Here is a 19,470-nt window from a genome sequence, read left to right as displayed (position 1 = left end):
AAACAGGGCGAAATAAACTTCCCCATTTTAAGTGCTTTGGATAAAACTTAATGTCTTCTCATGAAACTTGTTCTTTGTGTGAAAGTGTGTGTGGCTCTTAAAAGAGCCGTTGGTGTTTTTCTTCTTCGTGAGTCTCTAACCGCCGAAACCGTACAGGGTGCGTCCCTGTCGCTTCAGCGCGTACACAACATCCATGGCGGTGACGGTCTTTCTCTTGGCGTGTTCAGTGTAGGTCACAGCATCACGAATGACATTCTCCAGAAACACCTTCAACACACCGCGCGTCTCTTCATAGATCAGGCCAGAAATACGCTTGACGCCGCCGCGTCGAGCCAGACGCCGAATAGCGGGTTTAGTGATTCCCTGGATATTATCGCGGAGAACCAGTGTTGCCAACTCTCGCGAGACAAAAAAAAGCAACCGCAGCTTCAAAAACAAGCCCAATATTATTATATTATTTAATTAATTATTTTTTTTTATCAATAAATGAGCAACATATGAAACTGAAACCTCTCAGAGTGTGAAAAGCAAAAACAGATGTGATTTTACAAAAATCATCAAATTGCAATAAAGGACACACAATATCCTCTGATCAGATGTGAACAGAAGAGGTTTGGAGATGGAAAAAGAGAAAAAGTGACATGAAGGCCAATTATGGTAACCCATAGTCGGAGTTAGTGCACACATATTAGGGGCAGTAATGTGAACACACACACTGCAAACCGTGAAAAAGACAAGCCCTGCACACTATCTGCCCTAAATAGTAGGCTACTGAAAATTACTAATGTCACACTATTTAGGATGGATAGTACATTGGGACACAAGCACTAAGGGAGCGCTGCAATATAGCCACATATTTAAAATAAAATAAATTCGAACCATACCTACTGTTATTATTAGTAGACTTGTTTTTTTATAATAGCCTGTAATTTTAAATACATTACAAAAATATTTGTTTAATTAAAATATAGGTGCCTCTCCTCCCCGTTTCCTCTCCATCTCTGTACACTGCTGGTGGTATTGTTTGTAAAAATGTATACGTCTATTTAAGTCTACTATCATTACGTGCATTTATAACGTCACATGCCTGCACGTTGAATGTAATTTTTCTTCAATGAAGGGGAGAAGGAAGCGGGATATTTGAGGACGGATTATTACAGCACTTGTATCGTTGCACTGAATGCCTATTAGCTGTGAGAAGACAGTGTCAGTCAATGTATTGGACAAAACCGTGACCATAAATGTAAAGAAACGAAGTTGCTTATTATATTTTCCTAACAAGCAACCACATTTTTTAAATAAGCCCAAAAAACCGCAACCCGCGACTTCTTAACGCGACTTGCCAAAAAAAGAAGCCCAAAGTCGCGTGTTATACGCGGACTTGGCAACTATGCGGAGAACCTTTCGGTGCCGCTTAGCGCCTCCTTTCCCGAGTCCTTTACCGCCCTTTCCTCTTCCAGACATGACGACAGATTCTCTCAGATCCACAACAACTGAATAAAGAACAAATTATAGACAAGAGGAGTTTATAGTCAGCTAGCGGACCTGATTGAAACCACAATCACGGGCGGTTTAGTTGAGCCGTGGTCAGACGTTTTATTCTTGATAGTGGAAATAAATAGTGGAAGTAGATAGTGGAAATAAAGGGGTTTAATATTGATAATTGTATAACATAACTTATATATACTTATGTGTATATACACACTTCCGTTATTTTGCTTTTAGAGTATTACATACAAAAAAGCAATTTATTCAGATAACCTCCGTGACATTTACACGTTTATTTTTTCAGGAAATGATCTTTCATAGAGAAATTGAGGCGGCTCTTAAAAGAGCCTTTGGGGTTTGTGAGACTGTCACTGTGAAAAATGACAAGAAACTTCAATCTGGCATTATTATTTTTTTTGTCATAACTGTCGGCTCATAAACATCCAAGATGAGATATAAGAATATGATGGCCAGTCGTGTCAAACTCAGATCTAGGAGAAGAAGTACAGTGAAGTTACAATAGTCAGTGATAAATGCTGGAGAATAAACCATCAGTTCTCTTATGAATGAGCATCAGAAGAGAAAAACACTCTCAGTTCATGTAGAATAAACTCTAGACATGTTTCAGTGTGTGATTGACATTGTGTTGAATGAATGAAAATGATTCATATCTGTTTCTTCTGCTTTCATCAGAACTTCTCTGGAAGTAGATGAACAGAGCTGGAACAACTGAAATATCTTCGCCTGGATTTCTCTTTTCTTCCTGCGTTTATTTCTGTAGAGTTGTGTCTCCTCCTCCCTCTTCTCTTCTTCAAGCACAGGAAGTGTCTGTTTTAGCACACAGAAAACAGTCGATTGATGTGACAGTATGGGCTCCGGTGCACTGCCTCTCATCTGTGAGTATTTGATCATATTCTGTCATTTCTTCTGTTTAGTTTTCTCTTTTTAATACACTGTATTCAGTTGAAGACAAGATAAACGAATGTTGTGAAGGAGAGTCTATGAACCCACAGTCTCACTGCTTATTGTGTTATTTTTGTTAGTTTTGGTTGTAATAGTGTTTCTTCTCTTGTCAAGTAGTTGAGATGAATCTGATGTGTTTGTGTTGATATGAGTTAGTGTTGAATGATGCTGTATCTTTAAATAAACTCTCCATCAGAGGCTCAGAGAGCTTGAGAACAGTGACCGAACACACACTCAGCTTCTCTATCAATTCTCATTCTCTCTCAACCTCTTATTGAAAAATTATTACAAAAATATTTGGACACTTTAATGTCATTATCATGGAAACACAGTTTATCAAACAAACAAATGATGCTCGAGCTATTCTCAGAACTAACTTCTCTTTTCTCTTTTCTGACTCTTTTCAGTTATTTTTAGCCAGTTTGTCTCAGCTTCATGTTTAGTGTTGAATGATGTCAGTTCACATGCGTTCATGCACTTCTGTCGTCAGTCTGAAGGTCTGGGCCTGTATTTATCAAGCTTCTCAAAGTGAATTTTAGTCTTAAGTGCTGAGAATTCATGACATTCACTCCTACTTTCAAACTGAAGTATAAAAGCAAGTTATCAAATGTCTTGAAGCTAAGACTCACTCTTACTCTCCCAGTTATTTACGACAGCTCGAGAGGTCTCTCAAGTGGTTAGGAGTTGCCGGAAGGGGCTTGTGATGGCACTGAGGAGACAGAGACGTGAATCTTTCAGGAAATGTTTTTGAAATGTTTGACGACGAGCAGTTGCGTGTTTAAACATGTTTATCTTTAATTTCCAAATATCATAATGTATTGTTGGGGTAACAGTTTAGGACCCAGGACCAGTAGAGAAAAATGAAGACCAAGAGTCAGGAGTTAGATTAATTAAAGAAACACTTACTGAAGAATAGTTTGCAGTTTCATCAGCAGAAGCAGCTTCAAGTCTCACAAGGAGTTCGTAGGCCGCGCTCCCTCTAACAGTCTCCCCGCCTCCGCCTATCGTACATACAATTTCTGAACAGTTATACTGTTTTCAAGGTCTAGACATGTCATTATTGCCATGTGGATGATTCTGATTGGCAGAGAAAATGCACAGTCACGGTAAATTTCCACACAAGGATAGATAGCAGAGCATATCACTAAACTAGGTAGACTAGTTGTCGCCCCATCACTAGATTTAGATCACAATGGCCCAGGAGGTCATAGAAAGGCGTCTTCAGGTCTGGCATCGTCTGCAGAAAATGTTCATCTTCAATATTGGGCCTGCACAGATCATGCAACGCACACACACAAAAGCACTAGGGTATCACACTCTAGTCAGTGTCAGTGGATCCTGACCTTTATCAAAAGAACACATAATACCAAAACACAGGTACAGCAATTTATCTCCTACGAGAGCGAGAATCACACATACATGATATTCTTTTATTCTTTAAAGAAATGTAACAGAAGAATAGGGGCTATAAAATGGGCCTGAGGGAGGTCAAGGGGGTCTATCCCAGCAAAGTGTCGTGAATCATCTCTAAGACTGACACTTAAGATTTAGTCCTACACTTCACTTAAATTACGACTGAGATGCTTGATAACTAACTTTTAAGCGCAGCTTTGAGCCGTGTTCTTGTGTAATTCATTTGCACTGATCTGTGAAACACATCAAGTTTCCAAATTATTTTTGCAATCACTGGAAAGTCACAGTGAAGTTGATGATGTCAAACAGGAAGTGATGCTGTGTGTGTCTCAAACACTTTGACCTAATTTGGTTTTGACTTCCGACTTCTGTCCCAGTGGAGAATCAGTGGTGTGAAGCGTTCATCACATTAATGTTAATGTTTGCTTGTAATGTGTGAATGTGAGTGTCTTTATACACACTGTCAAAGATGCATGATTATATATTATTTATACATTTTTAATAGTCTTGCATGTGTTTTTTTATTTTTTTAATGAGCAAACACAAAAAGGGCAAGCAAACAGAGGGAATGATACTAAATTGATATGGAACAAACAAAGAAGATGAAGCAAAACAAATACAAAACTTCAGAAAAAAACAGAAACCAAGAGAAGAGTGAAGGAGACAGAGTTACAGAAATTCACTGATTGATCGTATTTGGCCTTAAAAGTTTGGGTTCAGGCGCATAAATACATAACGTGGACAAATCACTTTAAATTGTAATGTAGACGCATACATTTTCTGTGAAGCTTCTTTGAAACGATGTGTATTTGTAACATAGATGTCCACTGAAGGCAAGTTTGCTGAACTCAAGTGCAGTTTAATCAAAGAGAGCTTGAGAACAGTGACCGAACACACACTCAGCTTAGCACTTCTCATTCTCTCTCAACCTCTTATTGAAAAATGATTACAAAAACTATTTGGATGTCATTGTCATGGACACACAGTTTATCAAACAAACAAATGATGCTCTATCTTTTCTCAGAACTAACTTCTCTTTTCTGAGACTCTTCTCAGTTTTTTTTAGCCAGTTGGTCTCAGCTTCATGTTTAGTGTTGAATTATGTCAGTTCACACGCGTGTCTAACAGAATAACCACAGCTTTCACACTTCTGCCGTCAGTCTGAAGGTCTGGGCTCATATTTATCAAGCTTCTCAAAGTGCCATTTTAGTCTTAAAGGGTAACTTCAGTGATTTAGCATTAAGCTTTGTATCAGTAGAAACCCGTAGTATATTTGAATTATGGTACTTTCCCCCCTCATATCCCCCTGAGACGAGATAATTATGCATTTTATTTCTTGAAAAAATCCTCCGATGACGCAAATATCGTCATTTTGTGTCATCGGAGGATTTTTTTGCCAGAGGCTAAAAACTACAGCCAGTAGAGGGAGCTGTTCTGCATGTTATCAACCCGCCCATAGGAAAGAGATCTCATTCTCAGAATAGTCCAATCTGGAACAAGAGCTTGGATGACAAATTGTGTAGCATGTTCCAATTGGAATGGCCTGATCATCCCAATGCTGAGAGATCTCACTCACAGAATAGTCCAATCTGGAACAAGAGCTTGGATGACAAGTTGTGTAGCATGTTCCAATAGGAATGGCCTGATCATCCCAATGCTGTAACAAAGTAAATCTGCAAGATCGGGCAGTTCTAGCAATGTGGTCTGTGAAGTTTAACTGACCAATTATAACACAAAGGATGGGCTGGCTGAAACCATGAGCACTTACGTCTTGGCAAGGTTAAGTTGAAGGTAAAGGTCATCCAGATGAAGGTCGGAAATTTCTATCAAGCAGGCTGAGGCGTGAGCAGTTACTGGCTGATCATCTACCTGGAATGAAGGGTAGAGATGTGTCAGAATAGTAGTGACAGGAAAATCCATGTTTCTGAATGATTCTAGTTACAATTACAACAAAAATACTGTACAAAACAGCTGCATGATAAGATGTAAACAAATAATTTGTTGAATGAGAAGAACAGTGCACTATTCCACACCTGCATTGCAATGCTCATCTGTTGTAGATCTCCAGTCTTTCCACATGACCTGAAATCACAAAAAATAAACATAAATGGTAACACTTTAGAATAATGGTCATTAGTCAAAGTTTTTTGGAACTTTTTATTTAGAAAATAAAAAGGTTCTTTCTACAAAGTCAAATGGAATGCAAAAAACTTTAAAGCTCAATATCTCCAAACCAGTCAGAATGCAGATAGAACCTTAAAATTCCAAGGTGGCGATTAGTTAACTACATTAGTTAACACGAACTAATAATGAACTGCATTATAAAGCATTTATTTAAACCTCAACCTACTGTGATCTGGAAGCTGAGCAGGAAAGGCCAGTTATATTTTCGGTTGCCATATAGTTTTAACTAAATTTATAGTTTTTATAATTAAAGTAAAGTTAAGTCATAGTAATATAACGTTAGCTGTATCATATTGCTATCTAGGGGTGTAACTGTCCATTCATCTGGATCGACGCAATTTTCACAACCAACTAAAGTTATCCAATGTATCCCATGATTAAATGTGCAATGACAATTTCCTCAGGGCATCAAAAAAATAAATAAATGAGCATATGCATGTATAAATAAATACATGTATATGCTCAGCTTCATGTTTAGTGTTGAATGATGTCAGTTCAAACACGTGTCTAACAGAAAAAACGTCTCGGTTACGTATGTAACCCTCGTTCCCTGAGGAGGGAACGGAGACGTACGTTAGTGACTAACGAATGGGGGTTTCGCTTAGAAGCCAATCATCTTCTTCGTATTCAACAGCGCCCAATGGCAGTGCCAATGCCATGGGCATGCGGAATTTGCATGCGTAACTCCGCCCCACCTCGTGGGTATATAAGGAAGTACGCTGGCAACATCGCATTATGTTACTGCTGCAGGAGCCAAGACTGAACTCCGCGTTCCAGGCAGCACAGCTGACGTGGCAAGGAAACGTACGTCTCCGTTCCCTCCTCAGGGAACGAGGGTTACATACGTAACCGAGACGTTCCCTTTCGTTCAGTCACTACGACGTACGTTAGTGACTAACGAATGGGGGATCCTATTCAACAACGCCACTCGGCTGTCATCCAGTGCCCTGCGTAAGTGTGAGACCCGCCACTTAAGGCCATAGGACTCCCACTTAACACAGGATTACCAAGGTACACTGGGAAGCATATCCCAGTGAGGGAATGCCAAGATGCCTACCGTAGGGAGGACTTAGAGAATACACATATGACCCGCTGAGGGCTGCATATGGAAGATCTCTAGGGTACCAGCCGAAGGTGGATTTTTAACCCTAGGGGTGGCAGGGACTTGCCAAGGGAAAGACACCTGCTCACTGAGGAGGCTTACGGTGGGAATACTCGTGTGGGGGTCGCCGGAGGGGAACCATGCACACGGAGCACCTGGCCGGACATGAGGGTCTGGGCTCGAAAGGGCAGACTGAACTGATGTCGGTGTAAGCAGTGCTGGAGGAGCTCTGGGCTCTCGGGGAACTCACCTGAGGAAAATATCGCACGTATCCAGTCCTGGGAGTGGAATGGCGAGCAAGCGAAGACACCTGAGCCTGGTCCATTACCGGCCACCCGTAGGGGCGAGTACATAGTCGGACACTGGCTCCACTCGGAGATTGTAGAATCTGGCGAATGTGTTGGGTGTCGCCCAGCCTGCAGCTCTGCAGATGTCTGTTAGCGAGGCGCCATGCGCTAGAGCCCAAGAGGAGGCCACACTCCGGGTGGAGTGTGCCCTCACACCAAGGGGACATGGTCGGCCTTGCTGCTGGTAAGCCAAAACAATGGTGTCCACTATCCAGTGAGACAACCTCTGCTTTGAGAGAGCACTTCCCTTCCGCTCTCCACCATAACAGACAAGAGCTGGTCTGAGGTCCTGAAACACTGTGTCATGTCTACGTAGGCGCGGAGAGCGCGTACTGGACAGAGCAATGCCAAGGCTGGGTCTGCCTCCTCCAAAGGCAGCGCTTGCAGGTTCACCACCTGATCTCGGAACGGAGTGGTGGGAACCTTGGGCACATATCCGGGCCGGGGTCTCAGGAACACGTGAGAGTTAGCCGGCCCGAACTCAAGGCACGCTTCGTCAACCGAAAATGCTTGCAGGTCCCCGACCCTCTAAGCGAGGCCAATGCGGTCAGCAGAGCCGTCTTCATAGACAAGAGCTTAATCTCAGCCGACCGCAAAGGCTCAAAGGGAGGCCTCTGCAGAGCACTTAAGACTACTGAGAGGTCCCAAGAGGGAACGAGAGGAGAGCGAGGAGGATTCAGTCTCCTCGCCCCCCTCAGGAACCTGATGATCAGGTCGTGCTGCTACTTACCTTTTTGTCTCCCAGGAGATCGTGGTAGGCAGATATTGCGGCCACGAACACTTAAGGGTGGAAGGAGACAGCCTTCGTCCCACCCCCTCCTGGAGAAACGAAGCACAGACCCGATCGGGCATTTCCAGGGGTCTTCCTGGCGGGAAGAGCGCCATGTGACGAAGAGGTCCCACTTCAACGCATAGAGGTGTCGTGTAGACTCTGCCCTAGCGGAAGTGATGGTAGCGACCACCGCAGGTGGAGGGCTACTCAAACCAGCCGCGTCCCGTCCAGAAGCCACACGTGGAGCTTCCAGAACGCTGGATGCGGGTGCCAAAAGGTGCCCCGTCTCTGAGGAGTCTCAGAGGAATAGGCCAGGGAGGGGCTGTCGCAAGGAGTAGCAGTTCTGAGAACCAGGTCCGGCCGTGCCAACGGGGCGACCAACATGACCTGCTCCTTGTCCTCCCTGATCTTGCACAGTACCTGTGCGAGAAGGCTCACTGGGGGAAACGCATAATAGCGTAGCCCCGACGACCATCTGTGCGCCAGTGCATCCGTGCTGACCATAGGTCAGGGAATAATACAGGGAGCAATGGGAAGAGTCCTGGGAGGCAACAGGACTACCTGTGCGTCGCCGAACCGTTCCCATATCAGCTGGACCGTCTGGGGATGGAGTCTCCATTCTCCAGGAAGTGGCTGAAGCCGTGAGCTCGTAGGCTGCACGGTTCAGGACTCCCAGGATGTGGACAGCATGAAGGGACCTCAGATGCTTCTGACTCCAAAAAACGAGATGGCGGGCGAGTTGAGACATACGGCGGGAGCGTAGACCGCCCGGCCGTGTCGTCTGTCCTGACTAGTACATGTTGACCCTTCAGCAACGCTCGGAAGCGGTGCAGGGCGAACCGTACTGCCAGCAACTCGAGGAAATTGACATGCAGAAGGCGCTGGGGTCCTATCCAGGAGCCCGTGGCTGCTTGTCCATTGCACATGGCACCCCAGCCCGTGGATGATGCATCTGTTGATACAACAAGATGCCTGGAAACTCGTTCTAAGGACACTCCGGTCCGTAGAAAACTGAGGTTCGACCACGGGGAGAGAGTCTGTAAGCAGGCCCGAGTCACTTGTACCCGGAGCGTGCCAGACCGCCATGCCCATCTCGGGACTCGATCGCGTAGCCCGTGCTGAAGCGGTCTCATATGAAGCAATCCGAGCGGCGTTACCGCGGCTGTAGATGCCATATGCCCCAGGAGCCTCTGAAACAGTTTCAGTGGAACCGCACTCTTGCCCTCGACTTGTCGAAGGGAAGTCAGCAGAGACTGCGCGCGCTCGCTCGAAAGCTGCGCGCACATGGCGACCGAGTCGATCCATACCGAGAAAAGAGATCCTCTGCGCGGGGCAGAGTTTGCTCTTCTCCCAGTTGACCCGAAGGCCCAGACGGGCTAGGTGATGGAGCACCAAATCTCTGTGTCCGCAAACCTGCTCTCGAGAGTGACCCAGTATGAGCCAGTCGTCGAGGTAATTCAGGATGCGAACCCCGTGCTGCCGAAGGGGCGCAAGGGCTGCCTCGGCAATCTTCGTAAAGACGCGAGGGGACAGAGATAGCCCGAATGGTAGAACTGCGTACTGATATGCCCGCCCCTCGAAAGCAAACCGTAGGAACGGTCTGTGTCGAGGTAGAATGGAGACATGGAAGTAGGCGTCCTTCAGGTCGATCGCTGCAACCAATCGTCTGGACGAACGCATTCGAAAAGGCGTTCCGCTGTCAACATCTTGAACGGAAACCGGTGGAGGTAACGGTTCAAGACGCGCAGGTCCAGGATCGGTCAAGCCCACCGGTCTTTTTGGGTACAATGAAGTACGGGCTGTAAACCCGGAATTCACCTCGGCTGGAGGGACAGGTTCGATCGCACCCTTCGCCAGTAGGGTGGCAACCTCCGCTCGCATGACGGGGGCATTAGCCCCGATCATAGTGGAACGGACTCCCCGGAAGCAGGGAGGAACCTGCGCGAACTAAATCGCGTAGCCGCACCTGACTGTCTTTCGCGACCCAGCGGGACAGCCCTGGAATCTGAAGCCAGGCTCCCAGGGACTGTACGAGCGGGGTCAATCGGACTACAGGTGTACCCGGAGTGGGGCAGCGATGCAGCGTTACCGACCCGGACAAGGGAGGCTGTTGGGCGTCCCGGTGTGGGGGTGCGGTTAACGGCTGCGTCCTGACAGAGGAGACCAGGGAAGGACGCGCGTTCCACTGGGGTCTGCTCTGCCAGGAGGCTGGCGACAGAGAGGGATGCGAGTGGCGGGACCCGTGGGTGGCGCGCACTGTCATCACCGGTCTCTGGGTCCTCAGAGACAGGAACATGAGTTCTTCCCAAGCGCTGCTAGCCCGGGGGCCAGCAGCGGAAGGATTTTCCCCCGGCCCTCCACCGGGGGAAGGAGAGGCCCTGCTACCATCCCCTGGGAAGAACTGGAACCCATCTCTGAGTTGTCCACCTCCAGCGTGGCGTTTAACCAGTCTGGGGAGCGGACTGGGCGACATCCTCAACCACCTCCACGGCGCGGCCCAGGTTAAGGCTGCTGCTGGGGCCGGGCGGGAAGTGGGAGGGCGCCCTCGGCGGCGAGCGGACTGAGGCGACTGAGCCGGCGGCTGGTGCAGCAGCTGGCCGCCGGGGCAGTACGTGTTACAGCCTCAGTCTGCTCTGGGGTGGCCGAGAACTGTTGGGCGCAGTTCCCAGCCGCGCCGCCGAAGAGGCCAGCCTGGGATATGGGTGAGTTGAGGGGGCGGGCCCACTCAACGTCCTCCAAATCACCAGGTAAGGCCAGGTGTTCTCCCGGACCACAGCTGTGGACATCTCCCGACCCAGGGAGCGTGTGGCCACCTTCACCGCCCGGGGGCGGGATCAGTCGCGGCACGCAGCTCAATGAAGAGCCCTGGGTCGGCTCCACCCTTGTGCATGTGCAACGGGGCGGCGGCCTGCCCGTAGCTCTGCAGGACCACGCCACCGAAGTAGACGAGCCCACAGGCTTTGGGAGGGTGCTTAGGACAGCCACACCACGCCAAGTCAAGCCCTCTGTGGACACCGTAGTGCGCAACAGAGAGTTCAACAGTGGGGGTGAGGGGGCCCCAGTGTACCCTAGGCCGCGGCCCCATCAAGGGCAGAGAAGGCGGAGGAGGCCACCAAACGATCGCGGGAAGCACGGGGACTTCCAGGACCGCGTGATCTCCTCATGCATCTCGGGAGCGAAAGGCATTGGGGGCGGGGCCCAACAGCTGTCGGGTGCCGTCCCCAAAAACCAATCGCGCAACCACGAGCACTCGCGACTGGGCGGAGTTCCACACCAGCGCGAGACTCGCGGCTGCCCGAGATAACATGGCTGTCAACCTTAGGTCGGATCAGGCAGCGCTGACACACCCGGAGGCGGAGCACAACTCCTAATCGTCATCCCCAAAGGACTCCAGCCCACCTTGGGATGCGGCGATCGACATCTCACTTCTATCTGGAGCGTGGACGAAACGAACGAGGCGTCAGAGACGGGCCGCTGTTTCAGTCCAACACTCGCGGGTTTAAGCAATGTGCGAGAGGGGGCGTGGCCCGAGGAATGATCGTCGGGGTTCTTAATACCACGGCACCGCACTCAGGTCACCCTGGCCACCAGCCAAAGTACCACCTCACTCGGAGACGGTAGATTGGGGTGTGGCAGAGGGGACTCTCTCTCCTCACGGAGATCACTGAGTCTCGACCGCAACATCGCGATGGTCACGTTCCCGCAGTGGGAACATGACGCATCCACAAACACTGCCCGAACGTGCTGAAGCCCAAACACATTGAGCAGTGAATGTGCCCATAGACAGCAACGGAGATCGATCGCACCCGGAAGTGCACGGGCGAACCGTCTTGAAAAAGACGTGCCACGCGCAAGCTCTTTTTGTGAGAGGAAAGCTCTGCAGAGTGCCGAAGCGCCCAGGGAAACACACACACAGCTGTTGCAGATCACTGCACAGATCAGCAGGCAGGCAGCATGAGATCGCTGGAACGCGCCGTAACACCAACACCCTGGAGAACCGCTGGTCTCGAAGACTGAAGAGAAGACTTCAGAATTCAGGCTTGTAGGAGTGAAGAGATCCTCTTGGCTCCAAAGCAGAAACATAATGCGATGTTGCCAGCGTACTTCCTTATATACCCACGAGGTGGGGCGGAGTTACGCATGCAAATTCCGCATGCCCATGGCATTGGCACTGCCATTGGGCGCTGTTGAATACGAAGAAGATGATTGGCTTCTAAGCGAAACCCCCATTCGTTAGTCACTAACGTACGTCGTAGTGACTGAACGAAAGGGAACACAGGTTTCTAGTTCATCACGTCAGCACATGAATATGTTCCACCAATGCTTGACAGTCAGACCTTTGTCTTCATTTCAAACATACTTATTTATTCTTATAGAAGTGACAATGACCTTCTCGTCACTTAGAGGTGTTTGTAGGGTTGTTTCTGATGTGTGTGTCTTCCAGTCCAGTACTGCATTTACTGTGAAAGAGTCCAGAGCTTCTGCCGTCAGTCTGAAGGTCTGGGCCTGTATTTATCAAGCTTCTCAAAGTGCCATTTTAGTCTTAAGTGCTGAGAATTCATGACATTCACTCCTACTTTCGAACTTAAGTATAAAAGCAAGTTATCAAATGTCTTGAAGCTAAGACTCACTCTTACTCTCCCAGTTATTTACGACAGCTCGAGAGGTCTCTCAAGTGGTTAGGAGTTGCCGGAAGGGGCTTGTGATGGCACTGAGGAGACAGAGACGTGAATCTTTCAGGAAATGTTTTTGAAATGTTTGACGATGAGCAGTTCATCAAACGGTAGCGTTTGGACAGAGCAGGCGTCATCTTTGTCAGTGCTGGTTAATGTTGGGCTGAACTGCCTTTTATAACATGTTTCTGCTGTTTGACTAATTCAGCGAGCAGTAGCGCTTCTTCCTCCCGCCGGTTCGGTTTTCTTTTGGAATCCATGGCGGCTGATTATATCATTAAATCTAGGCTGTATAAAGGCAGGGAACAGCACACCGGTTTAAAATGTGTAATTATGACATGGTGGAAAACATCTTTCATTTCCAATGTGTATATCACAATGTATTCTCTTGAAAATGCTTTATTGTCAAATGTGTGTTGAATGTAAACTCCTCTTAGGAATTTCACCATTCAATGTGAATTTATCTGAGAATATTTTTAAATAATCAGTGATTGGTCCATGCCTGTCGTCATCCAAAATCCTGTTTGTGGCACAGCAAAGTGTCGTGAATCATCTCTAAGACTGACACTTAAAGGGCATATTGCAGGTTAGAGACCACAGTGAGTCAATGTATAGAAACATAATGTAGTAATATAATATTTTAATGTAAATAAAATATACTTATAAATACGCTATTAAGGCTTTTGGAGTCGTTCTTGTGAGAAAATTTTACTTCCGCATCTAAAAAGGCCCAAACCGGACGTGACGTAACGAGAGGGAGTGCAGTGAATTTCTACGATAGGAAAACAATGGATCGCAATGACAGTTCGGACGCTGAGGAAATTCTAAATGTTTATTCATACTCATATCACGGACCACAGCCATACAATTATGACACACAATTAGAGACATACCAGGATTAGACAGAACAACGATTAGAGGAGACAAATTGAGTTGTTGTGTGAGGAGAACCAGTGGAGAACAGAGCAGAAGTCTAGGTAAGAGACCAGTGTTCGCTAATGATATATACACACTAGCTAACGATATGAACACTGTGCTCAGATTACAATAATGTACAGATTATTATCTGGCAATATAATTATGTCTCAGGCAATAAAAAAGCTGGTATTGGTCATCTAGGAGTAGCCTATTGATACTTACCAATAACAGAAACGAATAATAGCTTTGACCATCAGGAAAAGTCACACTCGTTAATATCTCGTTATGTGATATAACGTTAGCGGTTTCTCATCACGACTGATATGGTAGTTAGCAAATGTTTAAAAAACAAGACTTCATGTTTTCTTCGAGCAGCATCTCTGACGGATCCGTGACCGTCGTCCGAACCACAGACATAGTGTTATTGTGTGTTTCGTTATTCTTTATTCATTAATTCTGTGTTATGGATTTATTTTGTGCCGATTCGCAGATAATGTGAGGATATATGACGTTATGAGTATGTATTTGAGTGAACTTGAATGTCGCCTGAATAAAATATTTACCAGGACATAATTCCAAACTTTTTTTGAAAAGTGTGAGACTGTATTAATTTGTGTTAATGTACATACTTTGTATTCATCAATGATGAAATGTATTCACGTAAAAACAACGGCAAAGAAGCATTGTGTGTAGATGTTTATTCATTTAACCCTCTAGGCGCCATGGTCGAGTTTACTCGATAAGATGCGGCACTGAATAAAACGGCCGATTTTGAACTCTCCAATGCCAATTCGCCCCTAGATTTTCTATCACTCTTTCTCTCTGATGATTTCTGGAATTTACTTGTAAATGAGACAAATCGTTACGGCCATCAGTTTTTAGCCTCCCATCAACTCCAGCCACACTCTAGATTTCATCCATGGTCTGACATAACTGTCAGTGAAATGAAAGCTTTCTTTTCTCGGCATTTGAGTATGGGTCTGATAGAGAAGTCAGAGTTAGTGGATTATTGGGCTGAATATTGGCCAACAGCAACACCTGGATTTGGCAAGGGGATGTCCAGGAATAGATTTATGATTTTGTCTTTCCTTCACTTCACCAATATTGATGAGTGTGTTGACAGGGGTCAGCCAGGGTATGACAATCATCAATTTGGTCATTCCCCGGTTTTGAGCAATGTATGGTCCATCTAAGCAGCTGTCATTGGATGGAATGACCATTGCGTTCAAAGGGAAATCAACCCTAAAAATGTACAACCCAAACAAACCAGACAAATATGGCTACAAAGTATTTGTTCTGAGTGAAGCCAAGTCAGGCTATGTGCTACAGTGGTCCATGTACACTGGACAAAGTAGGCCTAAGGCAAGTGATTTCTGTTCTACACACATTATTGTCCGTGAGCTGATGGCCCCGTACACAGCTATTACACCTCGCCAGCCATAGCAGATGAGCTGGCAAGCAATGATCCGGGTTTGTGTGGGACTGTCAGCAGTAAGAGGAAGGGGATGCCAAAGGGCCTCACCCCTGAGCAGTTACAATTGAGCAAGGGAGATGACCCAGTCTTCATGAGGAAGGGGAAAATGCTAGCTTGTGCGTGGCATGATACAAAGCGCCTCACAATGCTCTCTACACTGCATTCCAACACATGTGTCAGGACCAAACACACTGATAGTGGCTATAGGGAGATAAATAGGCCTGTTTGTGTTGATGACTACAATTCATTCATGGGGGGTGTCGACACAGCAGACCAGAGATTGAAGACCTACCTCTTTCCCCATAGGTCAAGGAAATGGTACAACAGGATTTTCAATGCCATTCTCAGTGTAAGCATGGTGAATGCCTACATCATTTACTGCCGCTGCACTGCTTTTCCTCACAAGCCCCTGAAAGTCTTCGTGCAGGATGTCATCACTGCTTTATTGGAAGCCTTCTCCAGGAAAGAGAGCAACAAAGGCCAAAAGTCATCCTCACTGGGAGACTTGCCAGAGAGACACACTGAGCGCCACTTTATCTGCCAGGCTGATGGTTACCCAGATTGTGTAGTTGTTCTGATCGGACCCGCCCTAAAGGCCGCCGTCAGACAAAATACATGTGCAGGCAGTGTGGGGTGGGTCTTTGTGTTGTGCCTTGTGTAAGAGTGGACTCCTGTAGATGGTTCAATCTGCAGGGTTGCCAGAAGACTAAAGAAACGTTATCAGAAAGATGGAAGAAAACTGTACATTTCTCGTCTATTTCCACCCACTGCAACTTGTACCAACGACGGAGATAAGTGCAGTTCCAATAGCAAAATATGTGGGAGAGCTTTGCTATAAGGTGACTATATTGTATTGCAATAGGGAGCACTTCAAAGTCAATTCCAAATCAAAACTAGTTAGCACAGTATTCGTAATAGAAAGGATTTAATGACAAAATCTGGTAATGGTTACACTTAAAATAGTTTCAAAATGGATGTATGAGATGATAAACTTACACCATTAATCATACACAGCATAAATAAAATGTTACCTGAGGGATAGAGAGAGAGAGAGAGAGAGAGCAAGAGAGAGAGTGGGGAAAGAGAGAGAGCAAGAGAGGGAGAGGGAGAGGGAGAGAGAGTGGGGCAGAGAGAGAAGAAGAGAGCAAAGAAGATAAGCCCCAATGACCTCAAGAGCCAGAGAGTAAGAGAGCTAGAGAAAAAGAGAGAAAAAGCCAGTTCCAATCGTCTTTTATCTATTCCTTGACCATGTGACTGAAACCAAATGTATTCTTTCAAACTGATCAATCAGACCAAACTTCCCCTACTGTAAAGGTGTGACCCCATGCGGCCTACAGGCCCGTCTTTTGTCTTCCAAATGGCCCTTCTGATAAGAAAATGGGGTTGACAACAGTAAAGCAAATATCTTTGTTCAATTTCAAATATCAAATATCTTTGATTATTTTCAATTCCTTCACTTGCAATGAGAGGTACCACACCATGAAACACTACAAGAAATGTCACCTGGATGGATAGGGAGTCATTATCTCTACAGCTTTTTTTTTTTGTCTGCCATTTATTAGTAATGATTTACACTGTTGATTTACTATCTATTTCCCTGGCCATTTAGTAGTGTACAATATGTGTTCTTTTTTTGTGTGTTCATTTTCTTGTGATGTGTGCGTCTTTGTCAGCTAAAAAAACAACAACCAAAAAAACATCAACAAAAACCACAAAAAGAAAAAAAAAATACTAACATTGTCTCTCGTCTTGTCTCATCATCTCACTCAAGATCTGTGCCTTGCAATGGCAAGTGAGCTTTCGGCTTTTTTTATTTCGGCTCCCATGTTAACAGGTTAGAGCTTGCACACTGTCTCGAGCCGCGCCGAAAACGTGTGCATCCTAGAAATAGAACCGAAGCATATTTTTCACATGTTTCCAGGCAAAATAGAATAGGAAAAGCCGTTTATGTCATTTTGACATGAATACATAATAATAAATTACATTTTGATGTTTGAAAGTCTCTAGGTTTTGACATAAATGCAAATATAATTGTAATTAAGAAAAAACAAATATTCTCAATTTTCAAATATTGCACCTGTCAAAACAGAACAAAATTTTTTGTAGCCTATTTTGCCGTCAATACTGCCAACGTTTTCTTTGCTGTAACAGTAGGCTATATATTTATGTTTAACATGAAGTATATCCCTGCCTGTACGTCACCTAGCAGCAGCAGCGCTGCGTCAGACATGTTTCTGGTGTGTCCTCTCAGCCACAGCCACTCACTGAACAGGGTAAACGCAGAGAGAGGTGTGACGGCAGGGAGAAAGCAAGACCTCGCGCTCGCAGAACAGCACTGGCGACATTTGTAAAATAAAGTAGCTGACGTTTGTCCAAAAAGTCGCTAGATTTGTCGCTAGTCGCTTTTTTGAAAAAAAGCCGCTAAAGGGGTCTGAAAAGTTGCTAAATATAGTGACAAAGTCGCTAAGTTGGCAACACTGCACGCAGCTGACACGCAACAGAAACGCCACACTCACGCCACGCAGCCAGTGTGTAGCCGGCCTTACATGAGTATAACAATGTTTTTCTTTTCTTTTCTTTTTTTTAGGAAACCTGTGGACTCAATGTCCTGACAGGCTAGACACAATAATTTACCATGACAATGATAAATTGGAATAGAAAAACTACCAAAAATACACAGACTCGTACTGAATACCAACCTATTCTGCACTGAGCCAACGCAGAGCTCGGCGAGCGACTCCCTCTCGTGACGTAATATGACACGATGTTGAAAAAAAAGCGCTTTTTACAAACGGCCAATGAAACGGCCACTTTATCTACTAAATTTGTGCGCTTATGTCCTTTTAAAACATTTTAAATCCTGCATTACATTTTCATATGGTATTTTCATATAAGGTTATATATTAATTTGGAACAAATTTAACCTGCAATATGCCCTTTAAGATTTAGTCCTACTCTTCAATTAAATTACGACTGAGATGCTTGATAACTAACTTTTAAGCACAGCTTTGAGCCAATAATTGTTTTACTCTTAAGTCAATTCTTAGCAGTTCTTGTGTAATTAATTTCAGCTGCACTATCTGTGAAACACATCAAGTGTCCAAATTATTTCTGCAGCCACTGGAAAGTCACAATGAAGTTGATGATGTCAAACAGGAAGTGATTTATATATTATTTATACATTTTTAATAGTCTTTCATCTTTTTTTTTATTTTCTATTTTCAACCACTCATTTCAAAGGCTGCACACGTCATCGAGGCAGACTCATTTAAGAAAAGTATCCATTAGATTGCAAAGAAAGAAAGAAGTTAATCTGTGATTTTCAAACCATATTGGGTATATTCATAAGAATGATGTATATCTTTATTACAATGCTAATCAACACAGCCTGTGTCATAGAATTCTCACATGGGACCACAATAGTTATTTCAGACTGACGTATATATGGTGGATTTGGAGCAAAACATGATATTAATGTCATAAATTGCCGTGTTTGACACTATGCTGAGCAAACGTACAAGCTATCGCTGTTGCTAAGACCGACTGAGGTTATTTCAGCTTCACACATTTAGTTTCACTGCATTGTTAAAGAGGGCAAGCTTTGCCATTAAACTGAACTGTGTGTATGTATTTTAGACGCTTACATTGTTCCTGCTCCGCCCATGCAATAACTGCATCCTTGAATGAGCCGAGTTTCCCATTTACTTCACCTGCAGTGCTCTGGCCAAAATTACAATATAAAATCATAGCTCACACTTACATTCACTAAAATATAGAAACATTAGAGAAATAGCGATACTGATTCAAAACGCGAGTGCCAGTGATTGAATGTCAAAGCATGGTTTGCCCCGCCCCCATCTGATCTGGAAGTTTTGATTGGTTTGGCACCTAGCCAGACCTGTCTGTGATTGGCTGAAGTGAGTCAGACCTGTCTGTGATTGACTGAAGCGAGTCAGACCTGTCTGTTATAGCTTGTTTGCAGTCACATGGTTCTGATTATGTGCCAAATTCAGATGGTGGGCATGAAGTGATGGAGGAAAGTCCTCCTTGTTGGACATGATTATGTTATTAGAAGACGTGCCTGCCATCGAGGGGGTAGATATAAAGAATGTGAAGCTGCTGTCACGCCGTGTTGA

General features: G+C 45.3%; 2 protein-coding genes across 2 annotated transcripts in view; one reads left to right on the top strand and one right to left on the bottom strand.

Moving 5' to 3' along the window:
* Positions 1-135: 135 nt before the first annotated feature.
* Positions 136-1,464, bottom strand: LOC307120594 (histone H4; the record flags this gene model as incomplete). The annotated part of the gene is made up of 2 exons (XM_079807698.1): positions 136-384; positions 1,402-1,464. 2 exons carry the CDS (start codon positions 1,462-1,464, stop codon positions 136-138), a joined length of 312 nt encoding a protein of 103 aa, XP_079663824.1.
* An 862-nt stretch (positions 1,465-2,326) lies between these two features.
* Positions 2,327-19,470, top strand: part of LOC307120129 (Fc receptor-like protein 5) — an 82,898-nt gene continuing 65,754 nt past the window's right edge. The window contains exon 1 of the mRNA XM_079807012.1: positions 2,327-2,384. Coding sequence (XP_079663138.1) covers positions 2,357-2,384 — 28 coding nt within the window. The 5' untranslated portion in view covers positions 2,327-2,356. The remainder of the gene's footprint in view (positions 2,385-19,470) is intronic.

Source organism: Gobio gobio (assembly GCF_949357685.1).
Source record: "Gobio gobio genome assembly, chromosome: 2".
Classification (NCBI taxonomy): domain Eukaryota; kingdom Metazoa; phylum Chordata; class Actinopteri; order Cypriniformes; family Gobionidae; genus Gobio; species Gobio gobio.
Note: the sequence above shows the minus strand (reverse complement) of the source record. Positions and strands in the feature narration are given on the sequence as shown.